Below are 19,293 nucleotides of genomic sequence, written 5' to 3'. Positions count from 1 at the left end.
ATTAACTTGGTGGTCCACATTAAACAGGCTTTGCCTTGTGTGGTACGAGGTAACCTAAGAGAGGCGTTCCCGAGTGTAGGGCTGTCTTAAGAGCATTATGGGCCCCCGGGCCAAATGATTTTTCTGAGGCCCTACGAGGCAAATTTTCGAAAATCTCAACCAGATCCCATTTTTGTGAGGCCCCCGGGCCCATGCCTTAAGACGGCACTGCCCGAGTGGCGCAGTGAGGTTACCATCAAGGTCCATGGGTTCGAATCCGGGCAGAACGTCAGAAGCACGTTCTTTACCTACCGAGTCTGGGGCGACCACCGATGGATGGAGCCTTCATTTCCCAGCCAACTCCACTGGTTAGAAATTGCCGTATGGCGATATATGACCGGAGTTGGTGTGCGGTTAAGTAGGTAACCTAAGAGAACTGGGGGAATCAGAAATTTCATTTCTGCTTAGCAATTGGTTAAGAACAGTGAGATATTGCGCCATAAAAGGGATTATTCATTTTTTCCGTGAAGTAATAGGCCTTAATTTTCTCTGAAAATTCAAGGCAGTGCTCTGCCACATGGAAGAAATGACGTGATTGGTGTATTGGAAAGTGAGGATATCATTCATATCCATATGACACAGCCTCTATATTTCCTGGACTTCAATTCATTGAAAATGCCTGTAATGGTCTGGTTAGATGTTAGCACACAAAAAAACACCATCCACAATAGGCAACACCCAATAACTGCATCGCGAGAGTTGGAAAAATTTTGAAAGTTTTGTGCAGACGCGCTTCTGGACAGTGTTGTGGAGAGCATGTGGAAGCCAACTCATTACCAAGACTAAGATCTGTTGCCATTCACGACAAAAGTTACACTTTCTCTGATGATTCCATTATGCTCTATACATAAGTGGATACAGATTCCTCAAACGGGGCGAGGGTAAATCACCGAGGATGTATATCGTGAACGGGAGGGGGGACGAATGTCCCCCTCCGCTCCCCGCCTGTGCCAATAATACAATTTTTTAACTGAACCCTATTAGGGATTACGCATGTATTTCCTCGTGTGCCGCTATTAAGTAATGACACAAAATTTCACCATTCCTTAGTAATTGCGAAATAGTTTAGATCACTTTGATATCGATGGGAATAATATAAATTTTTTGATGGAGATAACGTATTTTTGATTTCTTTTATAGTATTTTTACTTTTACTGTATTATCTATAATTCGTATTTTTGGGTGTTACGTGCATTTAATCTATTTAACTTAAAAACATTTCTCTCTAATTATAATACATTTCCATTTTTTCTATAGGTGTTCCAATCTAAACGGTTCCTCAGGAGTGATCGAAACAAACTCTTTAAATAGGGTATTCAAAGGGAAGAGACCACATCGGACGTCCTACTTCGACTGTTTGCCGGATGATTTAATACTGAAGATATTCTCTTACTTATCGAGCAATCACTTATGTGTATGTGCTCGGGTTTGCCGTCGGTGGTATTTCCTAGCGTGGGAACCACAATTGTGGAGCACCATATGCCTTGGAAGCGACAAAATCAACATGGATAAGGGACTGAAGACATTATTCCGTCTGCTGTGCAGAGATTCACCCACTGTGTGTCTTACAGTCGATAGGATTTCTCTTAATGGCTGTTGCAAACTAACTGACAAAGGCCTTATCACTATCGCTAGGCGATGTCCAGAGCTTAGAACACTAGAAATCCGAGGATGTTGCTTAGTGACTAACTGCGGCATTGGAGAAATAATGGCGAGATGCACTAGTATACAGAAACTAGATCTTACAGGTGAGGTTAAAAATTACACTGGATACATTCACTAATCTATCAAAACATTTTTATTTGCTTTTGTCCTTCTAATTTATTTTATTTTTTAGATATCACTTGATTCAAAATTAGAGCGAAAAACACTCGTAAAGCATTATACACGTGTATGCACAGAATTTTCATATCTGATAATCCAATTACATATTACATTATATAGTTTTGAGAAATGATTAGACTTCAGTATCTCGGTAAGTAAATAATTATTTATATCGGTGATTTTCAACTAGCTTGCCGTCACATAAGAAAAATGATGGCAGCCAACAACAGCAATCATACCGTTCTCAGTGGGCTACAGAGTCTCAGAAATTATTTCAACTGTGATGTAAGATGACGACTTCTGACTTATATAATTAAAATTTTTATTCTTGATTCTCTGTGCAAGGTAAGTGTGTATACGATACTGCAAAATGAGAAAGTTCGGGCACCAATTCACGATTTCTGCAATAAAATGAGTCCGAGATAACAGAAGTGTCAGACCTCTGGCGAAACCCTTAGAAAAAAAGTATTTTACTACTTATATCTATTTTTGACTCAATTACATATTAGAAATTCTGATGTATGATTATGTAAAAAATCTATACAAGTATTGGGAATCCGTTAGCGGTGATTTTAACAGTTGATTCAATTCAATGTCGTGCGAAAGAACAGTTCAGTTCCTATATCCCGTAATTGTTCCTCTGTAAATCCAAGGAAAAAGAAGTAAGTTATTTGTTAAATGTATGACACACTATATAAAATATCTCTAGGATATCAATCACGTGAGTATATCTACCATCAGTGAAAAAAAGAAACTAGTATGAGTATCAATTATTTAACTAGATATTATAGGTCGATTACAGCAGTGTCTGAAACTAGAAATTCACTCGATTTCTATTCACATGATACAATTTATGTAAGTATCAGCAGAAAAACGTTAATTCTTCAAGATATATTACTATGCCTTGCCATTCAGTGATTATTATTTCATGTTCATCAAAGGCCATTTGTAACGAAAAATGCCAGGGTTTCGATTGATTACTTTGATTTACTTTGATTTGTATCTGCGTGGCCAGTAGTTTCCAATTTAAAGTTTATTATATGTGAAATAATTTTTTACATACTTAATATACTTATATACTGGATGATTCCGAGCAGTATAGTGAAGAAAAGTGATGAAGAAATAGATGCAAATAACTGATTATATAGGTTTTTTGCAGCTTAGATGAAAGGGTCGTCGTGGGTTTGAGTTGGTCTCTAGCGTTTCCTTAACACTAGTTGTTGCTAACATCGGCAGACGTTTGCAGTAACAATCTCATCGTATATCTATCACAGCTGGCACTAACACGTTATCGACACTAACAACGTAACATCTTCTACCAAGCCATTAATATACAATGTGATAAAAGCTATTACAAACAATGCACAGACGATGCTAACCATTTCTAGGGAAACACCGAGGAGCAACTCAGTTGTTGTTAAGATTTTGTGATTTCTCTATAACCGCTAACACCTCCAATGACAAAAAGAATCGTTGATCATGTTCGTGAGAACTTCAAAATATTTGAATACAATAGACCAGATTGGATTACATCAGTGATCTGATTTATTTTGATTACTTAATTTGTTTGATTAGATGTTTGATCGATCGTAATCATCTCCTGTATTAAGCCTTTGGTGGTCCAGAGGTTTTTTCAGTACTTCTTTGCACGGGCATACCCAGGATTGACCTTTGGAGGGGAGGGACAAGGAATTTCTTTCGGAGATTTTCGAGTCACCAACATTCAAAAAGCATTTTAAATGGATAGAAATTCATTAATGTAGCATTAAAAGTGTTTTCTACCGATATTTTAATTACTTTATCAAAATATTTGATAAAATGATGCGATTTGAGGGGCATGCTTACGCTTCTGCTTCTTTGGGACAGTTCGTACTTTGTAGTGCCTTCTCCCGCAATAAGGAAGCGCGCCCCCGTATGCTGACTCTCGCGTTTTCTGAATAGCTAAGTTTTGCTGAAAAGCCGGATTCACAGGAAGCCATCCTGTAATCGTAAAGGGCTGTTTATAACGATGAAGTAGGCCTATCGTTTTTTTTCCTGATGCAATCCTATGTCAAGTCCACCTCGACATAGGACCGCAAAAGGTTAATAATCGTATTAATATCAGTTAGATCATGTAATTATCGTTGCGTTATATGATAATGTTTAGATGCAGTTTATTTTGCTCAATGGAACTAATTGATGATGTAGAACAGATTCAGCTGATCATTCAACACATACTTATTAACTACAGTAAGTTATGAAGTTCCGTCTTTGGAATTATACAGGGAAATAAACTTCCCGTTCAGTTTCGATTCAAACCACTAGTGGTCGTAGTCTGTGTATGTTCTTTATTCTCCTCTGGCTTCAATTAGTTCTATTTAGTGATTGCAGGAAAATGTCGATTCTTCCCTGTGTATAAACTGTAAAATTTATGAGTAGGCTCTTGATTAGAATACTGCGTAAAATAAAAATTCCAAAGATAGGGATTTTTATGAAGAGTTAGATAACATTCGAGACTGGGTGAAGGAAAGAGCAACGTACTTGATTCTTAAAAGTTCGAATGTGGCATGACATCGTCCCAGCTGTGCTGAATTTATGTCTCGACCTTATACCTGTAGTCTCTCTAGCACAAAATTCTCTTAGAGGTGGGGGTCGAGAGATGGCAAAGGCGGCTCGTTGTGATGAGGAGAAATTGTTAAAGTAATGGTAGTCAAGTAAGTGGCACGGGAGCGAAAAAACCAGTTCCTTACTTTGGATGGAACATTACCTCTTTCCTGTGTGCGGTATATGCCTGCTACTTCACATATCCTTCTTGCATTCATCCACACGCCTACCGCTCATTGCTATACCCTGGAGCCATTTAAGCTCCAGACCCTTCCCCCCCCTAAAAACTATTAAACCTTATCTCCTATCCGGGTTCGCATACCATCATAATCCAACTCTCTCTCAGCGTGCATATTACAACGTTCATTAGGATCTTGGACATCATTTGACTGGAATTTATTCATGAAGTTCGGTCATACAAAACAATCGAACAGTTTGAAACAATGAACACTGATGATCAGGATGTAATGAGCATGATTTCAAAGAGGCTTAAAAAAATTCTATTTCCTTCTTGCTTCATTGCGGTCTTTGTCGACGATGAACATCATCTTAGTATTCGTTAAGAAAACAAGACTGTTGCTTTTTAGGTTCTGTAGTAATAAATTTAGCGTTTTTGTACCGTTCATATTTCTGGGTTCACCATGATGTTTGAACATGAGTCTTCCATGCGGCAGTTTCCCGCCATTTGATAAGCGTGTCAAATTCTGTTAATCCTCTAACAATTTGATCGTATTCACTTTCTGAACTTGATTTATTAATGCAAATGTTCTAAAACATATCGTAAAATACATTTCAGTTCTCGAAGTAATGAAATAAATTTATGTCTGGGTAATACAGGGTGTACCAAAAAACTCTTTTTCGCTGGACAATTTTCGGTTATAAATGCCAATGATCTAAAAAGAAAGATCTGACGTAAGTGATAAAAATATCTAGTGACGTTAGCACCAACTTGCAGAAGAAATTGATATTTTCTTGGTCTCATACGATTTGTCAGGAACCAAATAAAGTTCAGCCAATCTTTTATTATTTATCATATCCAAAAGAATTTGAAAAATGCATCACAATACTTCAGCATAATTGTTTTTTGTCAAACGATCTCTCTGAACAATACAAAATCCTTATCAATCGGATAACTTGATGCCATTTTGTCTTGAACGGCGATGAGTTGCAGTAGCGGTATCGGACGTTCTGTTTTCTAATTGTGGGCTTTGACCAAACATCTGGGCAGTGTTCTTCATCCTCTGTATTATATGTTGTGTTCTACAAGTTTCTTGCCGAAGGTCAAATAATCACGACGAAAATCTACACTTGTTCAATCCAATTGATGAGGGGGTTTATCTATATAAAACTAGCTGTTACCCGCGGCCTCGCCAGCGTGGATTTGGTAATCTGAAAATTACTCGGCGATGATTCGCTCATGTAGCATTTGAACCTATCATGATCCCCTTAGGGGTTGAGTTTTTAGAAATCCTATCTTATGGGTGTCTATATTATAAAATATAATACTGACCAAATTTCCTATTTATAGTTTCAGTGGTTCATACGGCTCTGCGTTATGCCTGTATATAACTTATAAACCCCTTGTGACCACCTTCAGGGGTAGAATTTCGGAAAACTCTTCTTTTTAACTAGTCTCTTCCTCATTTTGAGTCTCTTCATCACAAATTTCATATTTGTAACTTCAGCGGTTTTGGTTTGTCCTGATTTCTTTATTTATGTTATCTTTGAAACCCCCCCCCCCATCCTTATGACTCCCTTGGGGGCCGAATTTCGAAAAAACCCTTTTTAGTGAGTCTACGTCATGAAATAAAACTACTGACCAAATTTCAAATATGTAGCTTCAGCGATTTCGGCTCAGCGTGATTTCTCTATGTAATCTTTGAACCCCCTTATGACACCCTTAGTGGTCGAAATTTTGGAAAATCTCTTCTTAGTGAGTCTTGAAATAAAACCACGGACCGAATTTCATGTTTATAGTTTCAGCGGTTTCGACTCGGCGATAATGAATCAGTGAGTCAGTCAGTTATGATATGTTATTTTATATGTATGAACTAGGGGGAGCTCTGCCCCCCCTGCCGGCTGTAGCGGCCAACCCCCCCCCCTTCTCTTCAAAACATATCTTGTTTATTTCGTCACACTTTATCAGAGTGCTACGAAAAGTGACATGCGAAAGCACCAGCTTACTGACGAATTTCACAATGATAAAGGGGAGGGGGGGGGGGAAACGTGATTCAGCAAATGATTATTCCCCAGGAAACTTCTCCATGGGGGTCCCCAAACTAAACCCCTTTTGGACCACGAAAAATTTTCCCTCGTATTCATTTTACCAACAAATAAATTACAGGGCCTCCAATCAAGGACCCGGGACCCAATTCGCAGAATTTTAGAATGCAATTCATCCAGGGGCCCCAAAATGAAACCTGTAAAACCCCGATCTGGAAGCTTGTCGGACCCCTCTGTGAGGGCCACAAAAAAAATTTCATTTGTATTCATTTTAACAACGAATGAAATCCAGGGTCCCCAACCAATTTACTGGGACCCAATTTGCATAATTTTAGTGGGCTCCAGACTGGCTTTATCTCGGGCTACTGATGTCGCAAATTTTACAATGTTAAACAACAAAAAACAATGAGATTCATCCAAGGTCCCTAAATGAAACCTATTAACTTCTCTATTGGGCCACCGACCTGGAGACTTGTCGGACATCCCCCCCCCCCCCGTTAGAGGCACAAAATTTTTTTATTTGTATTCATTTTAACAAAGAATAAAATCCAGGGCAGCCCAATCAAGGAGCCGGGACCCGATTCACAGATTTTTTTGGATCCCCCAGACTGGATATATCTTGAAATTCCGCTATTGTAAATTTTTCAATGTTAAAGAAGCAAGGCAATGAGATCCGTCAAAGGCCCTTGGAAATGAAACCTTTTAACTTCCCCATGAAGGTATATGTGCAATATTACGCGAGTACCCCGACCCTGTGTGTTGCGAGCACTCGTTATATATGTATATTATACATATACATGCATCTCGGCATGGCCCCCACAAGGGCAGGGCTGACAGGGGCCGGAAGGATTCTTACCACTTTTTGAGATTTTTCACACTATAAATTAACCACAGAGGGGTCCCGTGGAAAAGTTGGTTTGGGGGCCCTCCAACTATACCAGCCTAGGGACCTTGCTGCAGGATGTGGGGGCCACGCGTCTCGGTACATACACATAATTTGTTCTCGTTAAGTCAAATGATTCCCGATTTATTCAAGAGTTAAATGAAAACTTCACCCAAAATCGTTACAGATTTCCGTATCACAGCAAAAAACGTAACCGATTTCCGTTACATAGATCAGGCCCTTTTTCGAGTTTGTGATTTTATATTATAGAATAGATAACGTGTCCCGACTGAGATTCATCATCACCGAGCTGAAACCGCTGAAGCTATAAATATGAAATTTAGCCAGTAGTTTCATTTTATGACTCACTAAAGCCCTGTTTACATGTGCAAGATTGAGAGTTGTTTTGGGTGCTATTACCTGCATGACAAATGTTTTTCCTCATGGTTGAAAAAGGGGAGTGATGGAGATCCGTCAAAAGAACAAACAAAAGTCCCGTTCACATGTGTAAGATTGGGGGTCGCTTTGGTGATAATTACCGGCAGGACAACTTTAGGTGGGAGAGAAGCTCATATATATGAAAAAAAGCCCATCTTTCTTGGGGTGGATTGGTGGTCGACACCGACCTTCGCTCCCATAATCCGAAAACTACTGTAAGCTCCTTCATCAGCTATCTTGAATCAACCACTTCCGTTCAAGCCACGTAACCAGTGACGACTTCCGGAAAGAAGAAGGGGATTACCGGCATAAACTAAACGTCATGTGAATGGTTTGTAGCGAAAATCCCCATTACCGAAAACTTCCTGGGATGTTTTATTGCACATGTGAATGGGGCTAAAAGCCCGTCTTTGTTATGAAATATATATAATGGTGGATGACTCCTACCTCCTCTCCAACAATCCTTTGTGCTGCGAAAACTACTGTTAGCTCCTTTGTCAGCCATCTTGATCCAACCTTAGTTCCATTTAACCCACGTTTACCAGTGACGACTCACGGAAAGAAGGGGGGGGGGAGGAGGAGGATACCGGCATCAACTAGAGGCCGGGTTCTGGTGAAAATCTCCCTGTTACCGTAACTTCCCGGGATATTTTATTTCATATGTAAACGGGGCCTAAGAAGGGGCTTTTCGAAATTCGACCAGTAACGTATTTGAATTGAAACTAACAGTCCTGCGTTGGGACTTGAGATCTAGCACGTGTATATACAGGGTGCATAGAAAAAGCCTTCATACTGGAATAACTTGCGAACCGTTGATCCTGAAAGCATACTTCCGACTGGAAAAAGTGACGAAAATAACGTGTAGACAGACCCCAGACACGTCATTCATATTACAAGAAGTTCTATAGTTAATAAAATAAAGAAATTAACTTTATTTGGTCACCCTGTCCTAAAAATCCAACTAGAAAGTTGTAGCCGTGGCTCTCTTCAGCCGAAAAAAAAATCATATTTTAATATTAGAAAAATCTCTGAAAATGATGAAAAGAACAGCATATGAAACGTAGAATGAGCTTGTCAGTTGGTTTTTTTATGCGATTCTCATTTTCAACGATTTTCGAATTAAAATATCTAAGCGAATATTGCATTTAAAAACATTGATTTTTTTGGTTGGGCTCAAGAGAGACAGGGTAACACCTTTCTAATTGGGTTTTTAAGGACAGGTTGACAAAAGAAGTTAATTTTTTTATTTTAGAGTAAATTAACCATACAACCTCTTGGAATGTGAGATGTACCTGAGATCTACACGTTATTTGGATACTTTTTCTTAATTGGAAGTATGCTTCTAGGATCAACAGTTCGCGAGTTATTCCAGGATAAAGAGTCTTTCCACACGGGGTGTTTCACTCGATCTCGGCCTCTCATCTTTGCTAATAAAAATCAAACTTTTGATCACAATGGGATGAAATTCGGTACGGTCATAACCTTGGTATATGAGAAGCATGGCTACGTCACAATAAGTGTGGAAGTGGTTACCATCAGCATGAATTCATGCTTGCACACGCCTCTCTGAATTACGGAAGAGTAGACTAGGGCCATAGCGGCAATTTCTCATCGAATGCTGTCTTGTAGTTTCAAGATATTCCGTGGGCTTTCGTGATAGACTTTCCGTACGGTGATCCTTGCCTACTCGTGGTGGTTCTTTGACAAAGCATAGTCGCATTCAAGTGGAATCATGAATTTCCAGAACACGTAGCTTTGCTTATAAGAATCATCACATTATAGTCCACATTAAACGATTCTTTAAGATGGTGTGGAATAATAAGGTGCAGTTCACGAAGGCACCACATTTTTCACCCCTATATTTTTCGACAAAAATGGGGATCATTCAAGAGTTTGTAAAGCAGTTGAACGATGAACTCACTCTGTACTGGCCATTTTCAGAAATCCGAAAAGAAACAACAGTAACTGCGCGAGTTTACCGATTTGATGGCAAGCCTTCCAAGTGGAGAAACTATGGTTTTTAATCACCATTGCGATTCAAGGAATGATGGTCTGTAATGTATCTTATAATCTCACAGAGAGATACATTACAGATTAGTTGTTTCCTTGAGATAATTTCTTCGATTGAAATTCTTCTTTACCTTGATAGTTGATAATGCGTCTATTCCAGTGTCAAACTCCCTAGCCCCGGGGGCATTCAATCTGAAAGGTATAATCGCCGCACAAGCTTATAATAAACCGCTCCCCACATTCCTCAGCGAAGCATCTCTCGAAAAAAAGCAAGCAGAGGTCAGCTGATAGAAAAAAAATATTTTTTTTTTCTCACGCTGTTTACCCTAAGATGGGCTTTAGGCTAGGTCACTGTTAAGGTCAAGCAATTTTCACTCTCGCACTAGCATCGGAGAAGGTACCAGCTCTCACAGAGCTGCTGCCTCGGGGCCTAGTTCCGTAGTTCGCGATGGTGGTACGTTAACCGCTATCAACGGTAATGTTTTTATGGTAATTGGCTGGCCAAATGGGGAAGGCTGTTATAACAGACGGATTGACCATGAGAGACGGAGGGGTAAGCGAACAAGTTATAAGATTAATCAAGAAACTTTGAGGTTAGAAGAAATGATAGCGACTCGGTTATATTCAGCTGGAGTATAGCACGTGGCAATCAGTATTTCAAGGAATCGTCTTTGGTTCTGATAATTTTCAATCCATTTGTATGTGCACAGACTTGATCTGAATATCGTAATCGAATTTTTCAAGCAAGTGCTTAGCGCGCAAACTTCGTTCAACAAGTCTGAGACTCAATCTCGACTTGTGAATAGGCACTTCATGGAAAAGATCTACAAAATAGGTTGAGACGAATAGAATAATTGAAATCTTCAACCCATAACAATCTTGAAAGAAGGAATATTATTTTTTTATCTTCGAGACATTCGAATCTCTCGAACAAATAGATTTTCTACTCATAGTATCTGCCATAGTATCTTACAAAACATCCAGAGATCTTTCAATCCCGAAGCTATCGTAGCAATAAATCTACGCACTTCATCGAAAAAATCGTACAGATGTAACAAAAGAAATTCTCCCATCCCAGGTAAATAACATACAACACGAAGCCATGAATACAAATCGCTACTAAGAGTACGTTATCCTCGTCTTTGATTATGCGTAGTTAGAAAAACATTGGCGTTTCATGTTACTTTCGCTAGAAAACTAAATTTCACTAAATATTCACGCGTAGACGTCCTCCTAGTCTCCATGTAATGTATACGTATATATTTGTTGAAAGAAGTTAGAGGATTTAGATCAGTGTTTCCCAAAGTGGGCAATATCGCCCCCCTGGTGGGCGATGGAATGGTCCAAGGGGGCGATAGAACCTACTGATTTAACATAAGATCCTATGGGTTTACTTGAGTTGGGGGGCGATGGAACAAAAAGTTTGAGAGACTATGATTTAGATCATCGGAGGGGTTAAACGGAAATGCGTCTTTTAAACCTCGTTACAGTGCAATATAACCTGTTTGGTTTGTTAACTGAAGAAGCTAGTATGTGGTATTGTCACAATACTATTCGTGGGGTTTGTCTCAGTTATTTCCCGATGCTATTGGCGTTTGTCTACGTCTCACGCACTTTTATAATTTCTCATGAAAGCTTGCCTAAATCAGAAGAAGTATCAAAATAATGAAGGCATCTCTCTTTCTCTTAATTTGTCTGAAAGACATTATGAATTTCGTAATACCATTGGCATCTATCTGAGTTTCACACTTTCTGAGATATCGCGTAAAATAAATTCCTTACGAGAGTGTGTATCAACGTTTTTTCCTTTGAGAATTTTATTATATTGCTGATTAAATATCAGACATTATCCTGGACAAAAAAAATATTTTTATCGTAATGAAAAAGACACCAAAATGTTAATAAAAATCTATATATATTAAAATACCTCGAAATCAACAAAAAAAGTTTCCGAATAGTCCGCGGTTTTGAAATGTGCTTTATTTTTGTTACTGCGAAGAAACTGTAATTCATGTCGTTCAATTTTTTTCAGCCAAAATGAGGCAAGGTATATTCGTCTTCACATACAATTTATCCAGAATTTTATTGCTAAATTTTATGTAATAAATCACACTTTTCCCGGAGGCACTTTCTCCTGGAGGCCATCTTAAAAACCCCCTGGAAGTTCAACTTTAAGTGCTGCTGCCTTCTGATAAAAGCCCTAAAGTTCATATTCACCATATTTATAACACAAAACGTACAAAACAATCCTTTGAGTCGGGGCTTAACTCTCTCCCTGAGTTCAAAAAGAAAAAATTCTATCGGGAGAAAAGCAACCCACACATTTATGGCACTAGGGTCTGAAATAGATAATACGGAGAAATTTTACGATTATTGTTTTTCAAATATTTTAGATTCGAACAGACACTGTCTCCACAAAAATATTCATTTTGCTTGAAATTGGGCCAATGATTGATGCACATATCAGTTATTTATACATATCTAGCATTCTTCTTATTCTTAAAGACGGAATACATCTGAACAGTGATTACGTTTAAGCACACACGCACACACAAAAAGAAAAAAGAACAGGGATAGTTCAACGATGATCCATTGTGAAATTTCCGTTCCATTTGGCAGGTCTAAGATTCACCTAGTAAAACGTGACTCGAGCAAACGAATTAGAGGCTCATATCACATAGGAGGGTATCGAATAAATTTCGATAACTATCGCATGATAATAATAAGAAAACACTGGGCAAGGAGAGATATTTATAAGATTTTCCAACTATTTTTCCCCTTCCTTTTTGGACAAGATTTTTCTCGGCTGATGGATGTGCGAAATTAAGTCCGGCGACGTAAGAAGTCAAGTTTCGCAAGCGAGAGGGGGGTTTAAATGCGACAGAAATAAAAGCATTTGTGACCGGCAACTCAAATAAGGAGACTGAACCAAGATCCAAGGAGGTCAGGAATCCGTAACGCGATCCATCACAGTCAGAAAAGGAAAGAAAAGCCCCGAGTGGAACCTCTCACACGGTTAATTGCACGTGATGCATCATTGTTTTTATCCTACAGTGTTAATTATTATACACATCTGCACACCAACACAGAAAAAAAACGTTCTTTCTCTCTCTCTCTCTCTCTCTCTTTATAAGAGCCAAAAGACAAATCTGGACAATTAGAGAGTCCCCTTCAGGGGTAGGGACTCGTGTATATATATACGGCAACACTGCTGTGGCACCAAGCAAAGTAAGTATGTGTTGGTGCGTGCGTACACAAGTGCGCATTCGAATCTGTCCAAGAATTCTTGTCCTGTTGACTTCATATTGCCCTCCCTTCTTCGGACTTTAACCCCAATAATTGGGACTTGAAATCAACGTCAAGAAACTGAACGAGCGGATAAATACTAGTGTGTCCCCCCATCTCTCTCTCTCTCTCTCTCTCTCTTTTTCTCTTTCTCTCACTGGTGACACGTAACATGGATGCTATCCAAGTCTGGATTTCTAAGAAGTCCAAATTGTAAGCTTCAGGGTTTCGCTTCAGATCGGATGAATTTGATTGACTTCCTGCGTAATTAGTTATTATATAAAAAAGCCGTAGAGAAACACAACTGCATATTAAGTGGATATGAAGTTGTGTGTGAAAATATCCATACTAACTATAGAGACGTATCCAACATCACGTCGTTTAGAACTTAATAAAATATTTTGTTATCCTGTTGAATAAATAAATATGGAATTTTTAAATTAAAATATCTGGAGGGATGACCATCTAAAAGGCCGGGATTATACTATATAAACTTTTAAAAAAAATCTTTTATAAAACTTGAAAAATTCGTATGGGTTACAAATGAGCGAATGTTTAACCAATAGGCTTATTGGGTTTTTTTTCAAGTTTTGTGAAAGATTTTTTTATCAAACTTTTATAGTGTAATTCCGACTCTAGAAGAATTTTTATGTCTTTCCTTTTGGGTTTTGTATGCCGTATCAGCGAAGAAAAACCGTTTTGGGCCACATTTGGGAGTGAAAAAAAGCTGCTGTGGGCCACACTCAAAATAGAAACGATAACCGAGGAGAGCATTTGTATCAAAATTTATCATTCCATGTCAAAGAAAAAAAAAGCAAAGCTCTTTTAATTATCTGCAAAAAAAAACTTGAAATATGCTCGAAATAGTATTAAAACAGTATACACAGCATTAAAAGATATTTATTTATATTTGAAATTTCAAGTTCGGTGTCATTAAGTTTTAGCCCGGGATTACACTATAAAAGCTTCATAAAAGTTCGTTTATAAAACTTGAAAAATTAATTAATTAGGTTATCGGTCACATTTGCTAGAATATAACCAATGACCTTATTAGTTACATTTTCAAGTTTTGTGAATGAACTTTTATGAACCTTTTTATAGTGTAATCCCGGCCTTAATCCGCTTGCTGTTCTTGGCTCAGTCTGGACACCACTCTAAAAGTTTTGAGCAGCAAATTTATGTTTCAGGGCTGAAACTAATTTTTTCGAAGCACCGAGACATTTATATATGCAGACTCTAAAACCACTTTCTGAAGGAAATCTGTAACTTCTCTACTGCAGACTGCTTATTATGTGATTCATCTCAATAAACGCTGCTTACTTGAAAATCACTTGGCATGAAGGTCTGCTATTGAATTCAATTGAACAAAAAAGTCATGCAGTGTCACGTCTAGAATGTTGTGTGGATAATGCTACAATATTGATTTCTTCAACTGACTGAGAATGCCTAAAATTTTCTGAGGGACTGACGTGCTGTTATGATGCTAAAAACAGTCCACGTAAGCTTGGCTTTGATCGTTACTCTTCAAGTTTATTTTGCACACAATTGGCTAGGGAACTTAATTGATATTCCCAGATAACAAACACTACGTTGTTTTTCGTGTGAAATTGCTGTCACTGCTCCAGAATTCTGAAAGAAAGAAAATAGCAACTACAGGATTTGTATTTGCTCTGCAAGACTTTCAGATTTGGTAAATTTGGTAGAAGATTGTTCATCTTTATTGATTCGAACTAATGATCGCTGTTTGATTCCTGGATTGTGTGCATGTATGCAGGTATCATCGTTTGTGACTATGCGGGAAACGGATACTTTTAAGTTTCGTTGTGTAATGTTTCTTACATGTCTCTGTGCTTCTGCGTGTAAATATGACACCTAACCTCGCTTTGAAATACTGATTCTAAATGATTTCCATTATAGATGATCGGATGCCCATACGCTCTCTTGGTAGGTAACATTTGATTTTCATTTATCAACATAAACACAGCTTGTGTTTTATCGAGCGCTATAGCTTTGACAGGTCATCTAAAGCAGCGTTTTTTAACCTCATGGCCCCTTCGAATCATGTTTTCTTTTCATGGCGCCCCCCCCCCCCCGTTTTATAAAGATCACTCCATCTTTCATCTAGCGAGAGTCTTTTTACTTATTGAATTAAATTTAGTCAAAAATAAATTTAGAATGAAACAACTTTTTTGTAAATTTGGTCGATGTAGACCAGTGGTTACCAACGTGGGCTTTAATGCCCCTTAGGGGGCGATGAAATGTTTCAGTAGGTAGAAGCTACGGGTATAACATAGGATCCTATGGGTTAGATTGCGTTGGGGGCTGTAGACCCTCGAGCCAGGCGGGGATCCAGAAGGGGGCGATCATCCTTCCCAAGAGCCAAATTAAATGTGAAAAATTGGTCTATCCTGTAAAATATGGGATGATTCAACGAACCTACACAATAAATCGTCCCTCCAAACATATTCCCTGGATCTATCCCAACCCTGAGCTAAATTTCAGTGAGCTTGCTTCTTGTGAGGGTTCTACGCATTGCCGTTTCAACATCAGAAGTACCCGGTAAAAGTGATGTTCTGCGGGCCCCATACTTATCTAAAACTAAAGATTAACATATTTGCCAACTTACTCGCGAAGACTAGTAGTACCAGATCTCATCATGTAGGGGAGGCTTTCTATGGGTATGTGTATGAGGTCCTTGGATCATGCCCGGATAGGCTCACGCGTTGGGATGGAGCAGATTCTAAGGGCAACTCGGCTCGGTTCTGAAAGTAGTCTCATTTTTCCCCCACCATACTCCACACTTTGAAGCTTTATTTCTTCGCATCCAATTCTTTTTTCCAGCTCTGTGTTCCCCCACCCAACTAATTTTTGTGGCTCCCCCTTATACCTTAATTTCACTCGCGGTCCCCTTAGAAGATCCCAGTACCACAAGGGGGCTATATGGTCCCCGGCTGAGAACCATTGATCCCAAGCGTATCTCGTCTTCTATGTTGAAATTTATGTCACCAGTTTTCAAAAATTGCAACGTATCCAAAATCTCTCACTAAAATTTTGGTAACTTTCCACGCAAGTGCTGGTTGAAATCATTGAAAATCATGACTCATACGTTTTTCTGCATTTCTGCTTAATTGGCTCTCCATATTGCTTCAGACAAAATTCAAATATAGAACTTAAAAAGACATGTCTTTAAATCATCACAAAACATGCTTCTACATTCATAAAAACCATAATATTCTTCATGCCACCATCTAACTCAGCGTTTCTCTCCCTTTCTGAACCCAACGGCCAATAAAATGTCTGAAACAATTCGATGGATCACTTGTGTCCTGTATGACGGAGCATTCCTATATTTTTAGTTATTCCGAAATGTTTCATTCGTATGTGTCGTTTTTTTCAACGATGCTTACTTAAATTTGCAATGTTTACTAAAATAGTAAATAAACAGCATTTTCTTAACTTATTATGATAATTATAGCTGTAAATACAAATCAATCATTCATCTTACACAATTGTCAGGCTCAACGTTTTTCCTCAATTTTTCTGTAATTTTAACTACAATAGAGAATTTTGTCGACTTATGGCAACGTTTTTGATGGCAATTAGCGACGTCCCGTATTCTACCGTATTTAAAAGATCCCAGTTTCTTATTAGTTTTTCAAATGACTAGATGACCATTTTCTCGATGAAATATGGTCATCTAGTTATTTGCATGTTTTTTCTCGTGAAATAAATTTTTGTTAATGACGATTTATAGCAGCCCTTTATTTCCCCACCCTCCACCCATTTTTGCAGTAATTAGCCAAATTGTCGTAAATTGCATCTTTTGATTGCAATTTGTGATAGCCCATATTTAGGATCATAGTTTCTCGCGTTTTCCTTGATTACGTACGGTGAACCAAAATATAAAGGTATAATTTTTATTTGAACCCATAGGGATATTATTAATATATCAGTTACAACAAATTATAATCGAATTATCAAGTCTTCCTGCGGACAACTTATGCCATCGTCGTGGACCATAGGTTGAGAAACGCTGATCTAACTAATGGAGGGCTGCTAATAATAATTACGGTATCAGGATGGAAATTCAAGGTTACTGATTAGCATAAAGATTCACTAATGGCTAGTTCAGAGAAAAGACAAGCATATCAATCAACATTCTTTACTTCTCTTTAATTGATGTGGACAATAATATACGCAAAATTCAGATATGATCTAAAAAACAAGAAGCAGATTGATATATCCGTATTGGAGGATCCATCTGTGTCGGATTCTTTCTTAGAAACAATATATCTCCTCAGCTCCTAATTAGATACCAGAACAATCCGGATTGGCGAACAAGAAATACCGCTTTGAAATTAAGGTCGAATATTCTGGATTCCCTCCGCCCATCAGACGGCCCATTCGAAGGTTTTCTCAAGACCAAGCCCAATTGCATCTTCTTCTCAGTTCAAGACATTCTCTTTGTACGAAATGATGATTGAGGGTATACTCATCCGTGTGGAATTGTGTGTATATTCCTTTTTTTCTATGTGTCCGCTTTTCGAAAATTACCTTGCCTCTCTATCTACGTATATTTTTCGTCTGCTATCTTTTTTAGTTTCGTGGGTGCGGTCCGCATTATCGGACTTAAAGCTCGCTAAACACTACATTAATTCGAAGCATCTGCAGTCGAGGCAGTTTATCCAGGATGTATAATTAGATTGCTCCATTCCAGCTTCATAATAGGCTGCTCAAAAGGAATTCGTGTGATAAGAGAATACCGCGTCCGGTGTGGGTGGACCTCATTCACGAGCCATTTTATATATAGACTGTTCTCTGCAATTACCTCAACCTCATGAAAGGAGAAAAGAATATTAAAAAAATGGCAGACACAGGCACAGGTAATTCTGGATGATCAAATAGAGTGGGAGTTTTCGGTGGTTTTTCTCTTAAAGGTCAGGGTTTCCTATTAACAAACATTTTTTAACATATTTTACATGCATTTTTTTTTTCCTGAATTTCTTTCGAATATCATAGCCTGGTACGTAGTATTTTGTTTTGAGTAATTCACGTTAATCATAAAACATTTTGAGCCACGTATCACGTATTTTAATACCGGTTATTCAGCCATTTTTTTTTCCAGTCGAGCTTTGCCCTTGTGATATAACTCTTGTTTGTGTGTGAAATCTGTTTTGTACACACACACACACACAATTCATGCTATAAAAATTAGGATAACCATCTATGATGTCTGATAAAATGTTTGTAGATATTACATACGTGTGCACAGTTTGCTTTGAAACTGATGAAACAACTTTCCAGGTGTGATAGAATACATCTATAAACGAGAATTTTCCGTCATGAGAATGCGTGGTCGAATATGAAACGTATAGTCGTAAGCACGATAGTACTAACTATGTTAATTTTTGGGACGATATTCTCATTGGTTTCAATGGGAGTCGCATATACAATGTCTTTGAGATGGCTTCACGAAATGAAGTTGGTACAAAACTCCCTATTTGGGAGTTCTTGGGTGTGTGGTATTCTATAGAAAACCAATTAGAGCAGAAACATGGAGGCCAAGTAGTTTCTGATTTCGCGGTAAAAACGACTTAATATTATCATGCTGCAACCAACATGGTTGATGACACGTCCTGCAGCGAATAAATCAAAGAAAATATGGCATTGTTATACACCAGAGGTCTTAACGTTTTGACGTGAACACGTCTATTAAATTATCTCACGATACTTGATGCATTTGCAAAAAGTTGCTTTACGAAATTCTTCAAATGTTCATATCTGAGGAAGTATTCTGAATCTATCAGCGTTTCTTATGTCTGCGGGTGGATCTCGTTCAGACAAATCAAATGATACCTCTCTGGTTTTAATATTTCTTCCGGTCTGGGCACAAGGCTCGCGGCCCGCTTTCATAACGAAATTGTTTACGCTATATCTCGTGTAGTTCGCAACACAAATAGACTACTACATTGGTATTGTCTGTTAGCTATTTCAAAGACAAATCCGAA

At 38.3% G+C, this 19,293-nt stretch overlaps 1 protein-coding gene across 3 annotated transcripts in view; it reads left to right on the top strand.

Annotated features, from left to right (window-relative positions):
• The window catches only part of LOC149073484 (uncharacterized), a 90,730-nt gene that overhangs the window by 53,867 nt on the left and 17,570 nt on the right, over nt 1-19,293 (top strand). For all 3 annotated transcript variants that reach the window (XM_089246486.1, XM_089246484.1, XM_089246485.1), the window contains exon 3: nt 1,297-1,787. In XM_089246486.1, the coding sequence (XP_089102612.1) occupies nt 1,297-1,787 (491 nt within the window). The remainder of the gene's footprint in view (nt 1-1,296; nt 1,788-19,293) is intronic.

Source organism: Pholcus phalangioides, unplaced genomic scaffold, assembly GCF_987345545.1.
Source record: "Pholcus phalangioides strain wild (caught in Gottingen) unplaced genomic scaffold, Ppha-v1.0 ptg000017l_1, whole genome shotgun sequence".
Classification (NCBI taxonomy): Eukaryota; Metazoa; Arthropoda; class Arachnida; order Araneae; family Pholcidae; genus Pholcus; species Pholcus phalangioides.
This window is presented reverse-complemented; position numbering and strand designations above follow the sequence as displayed.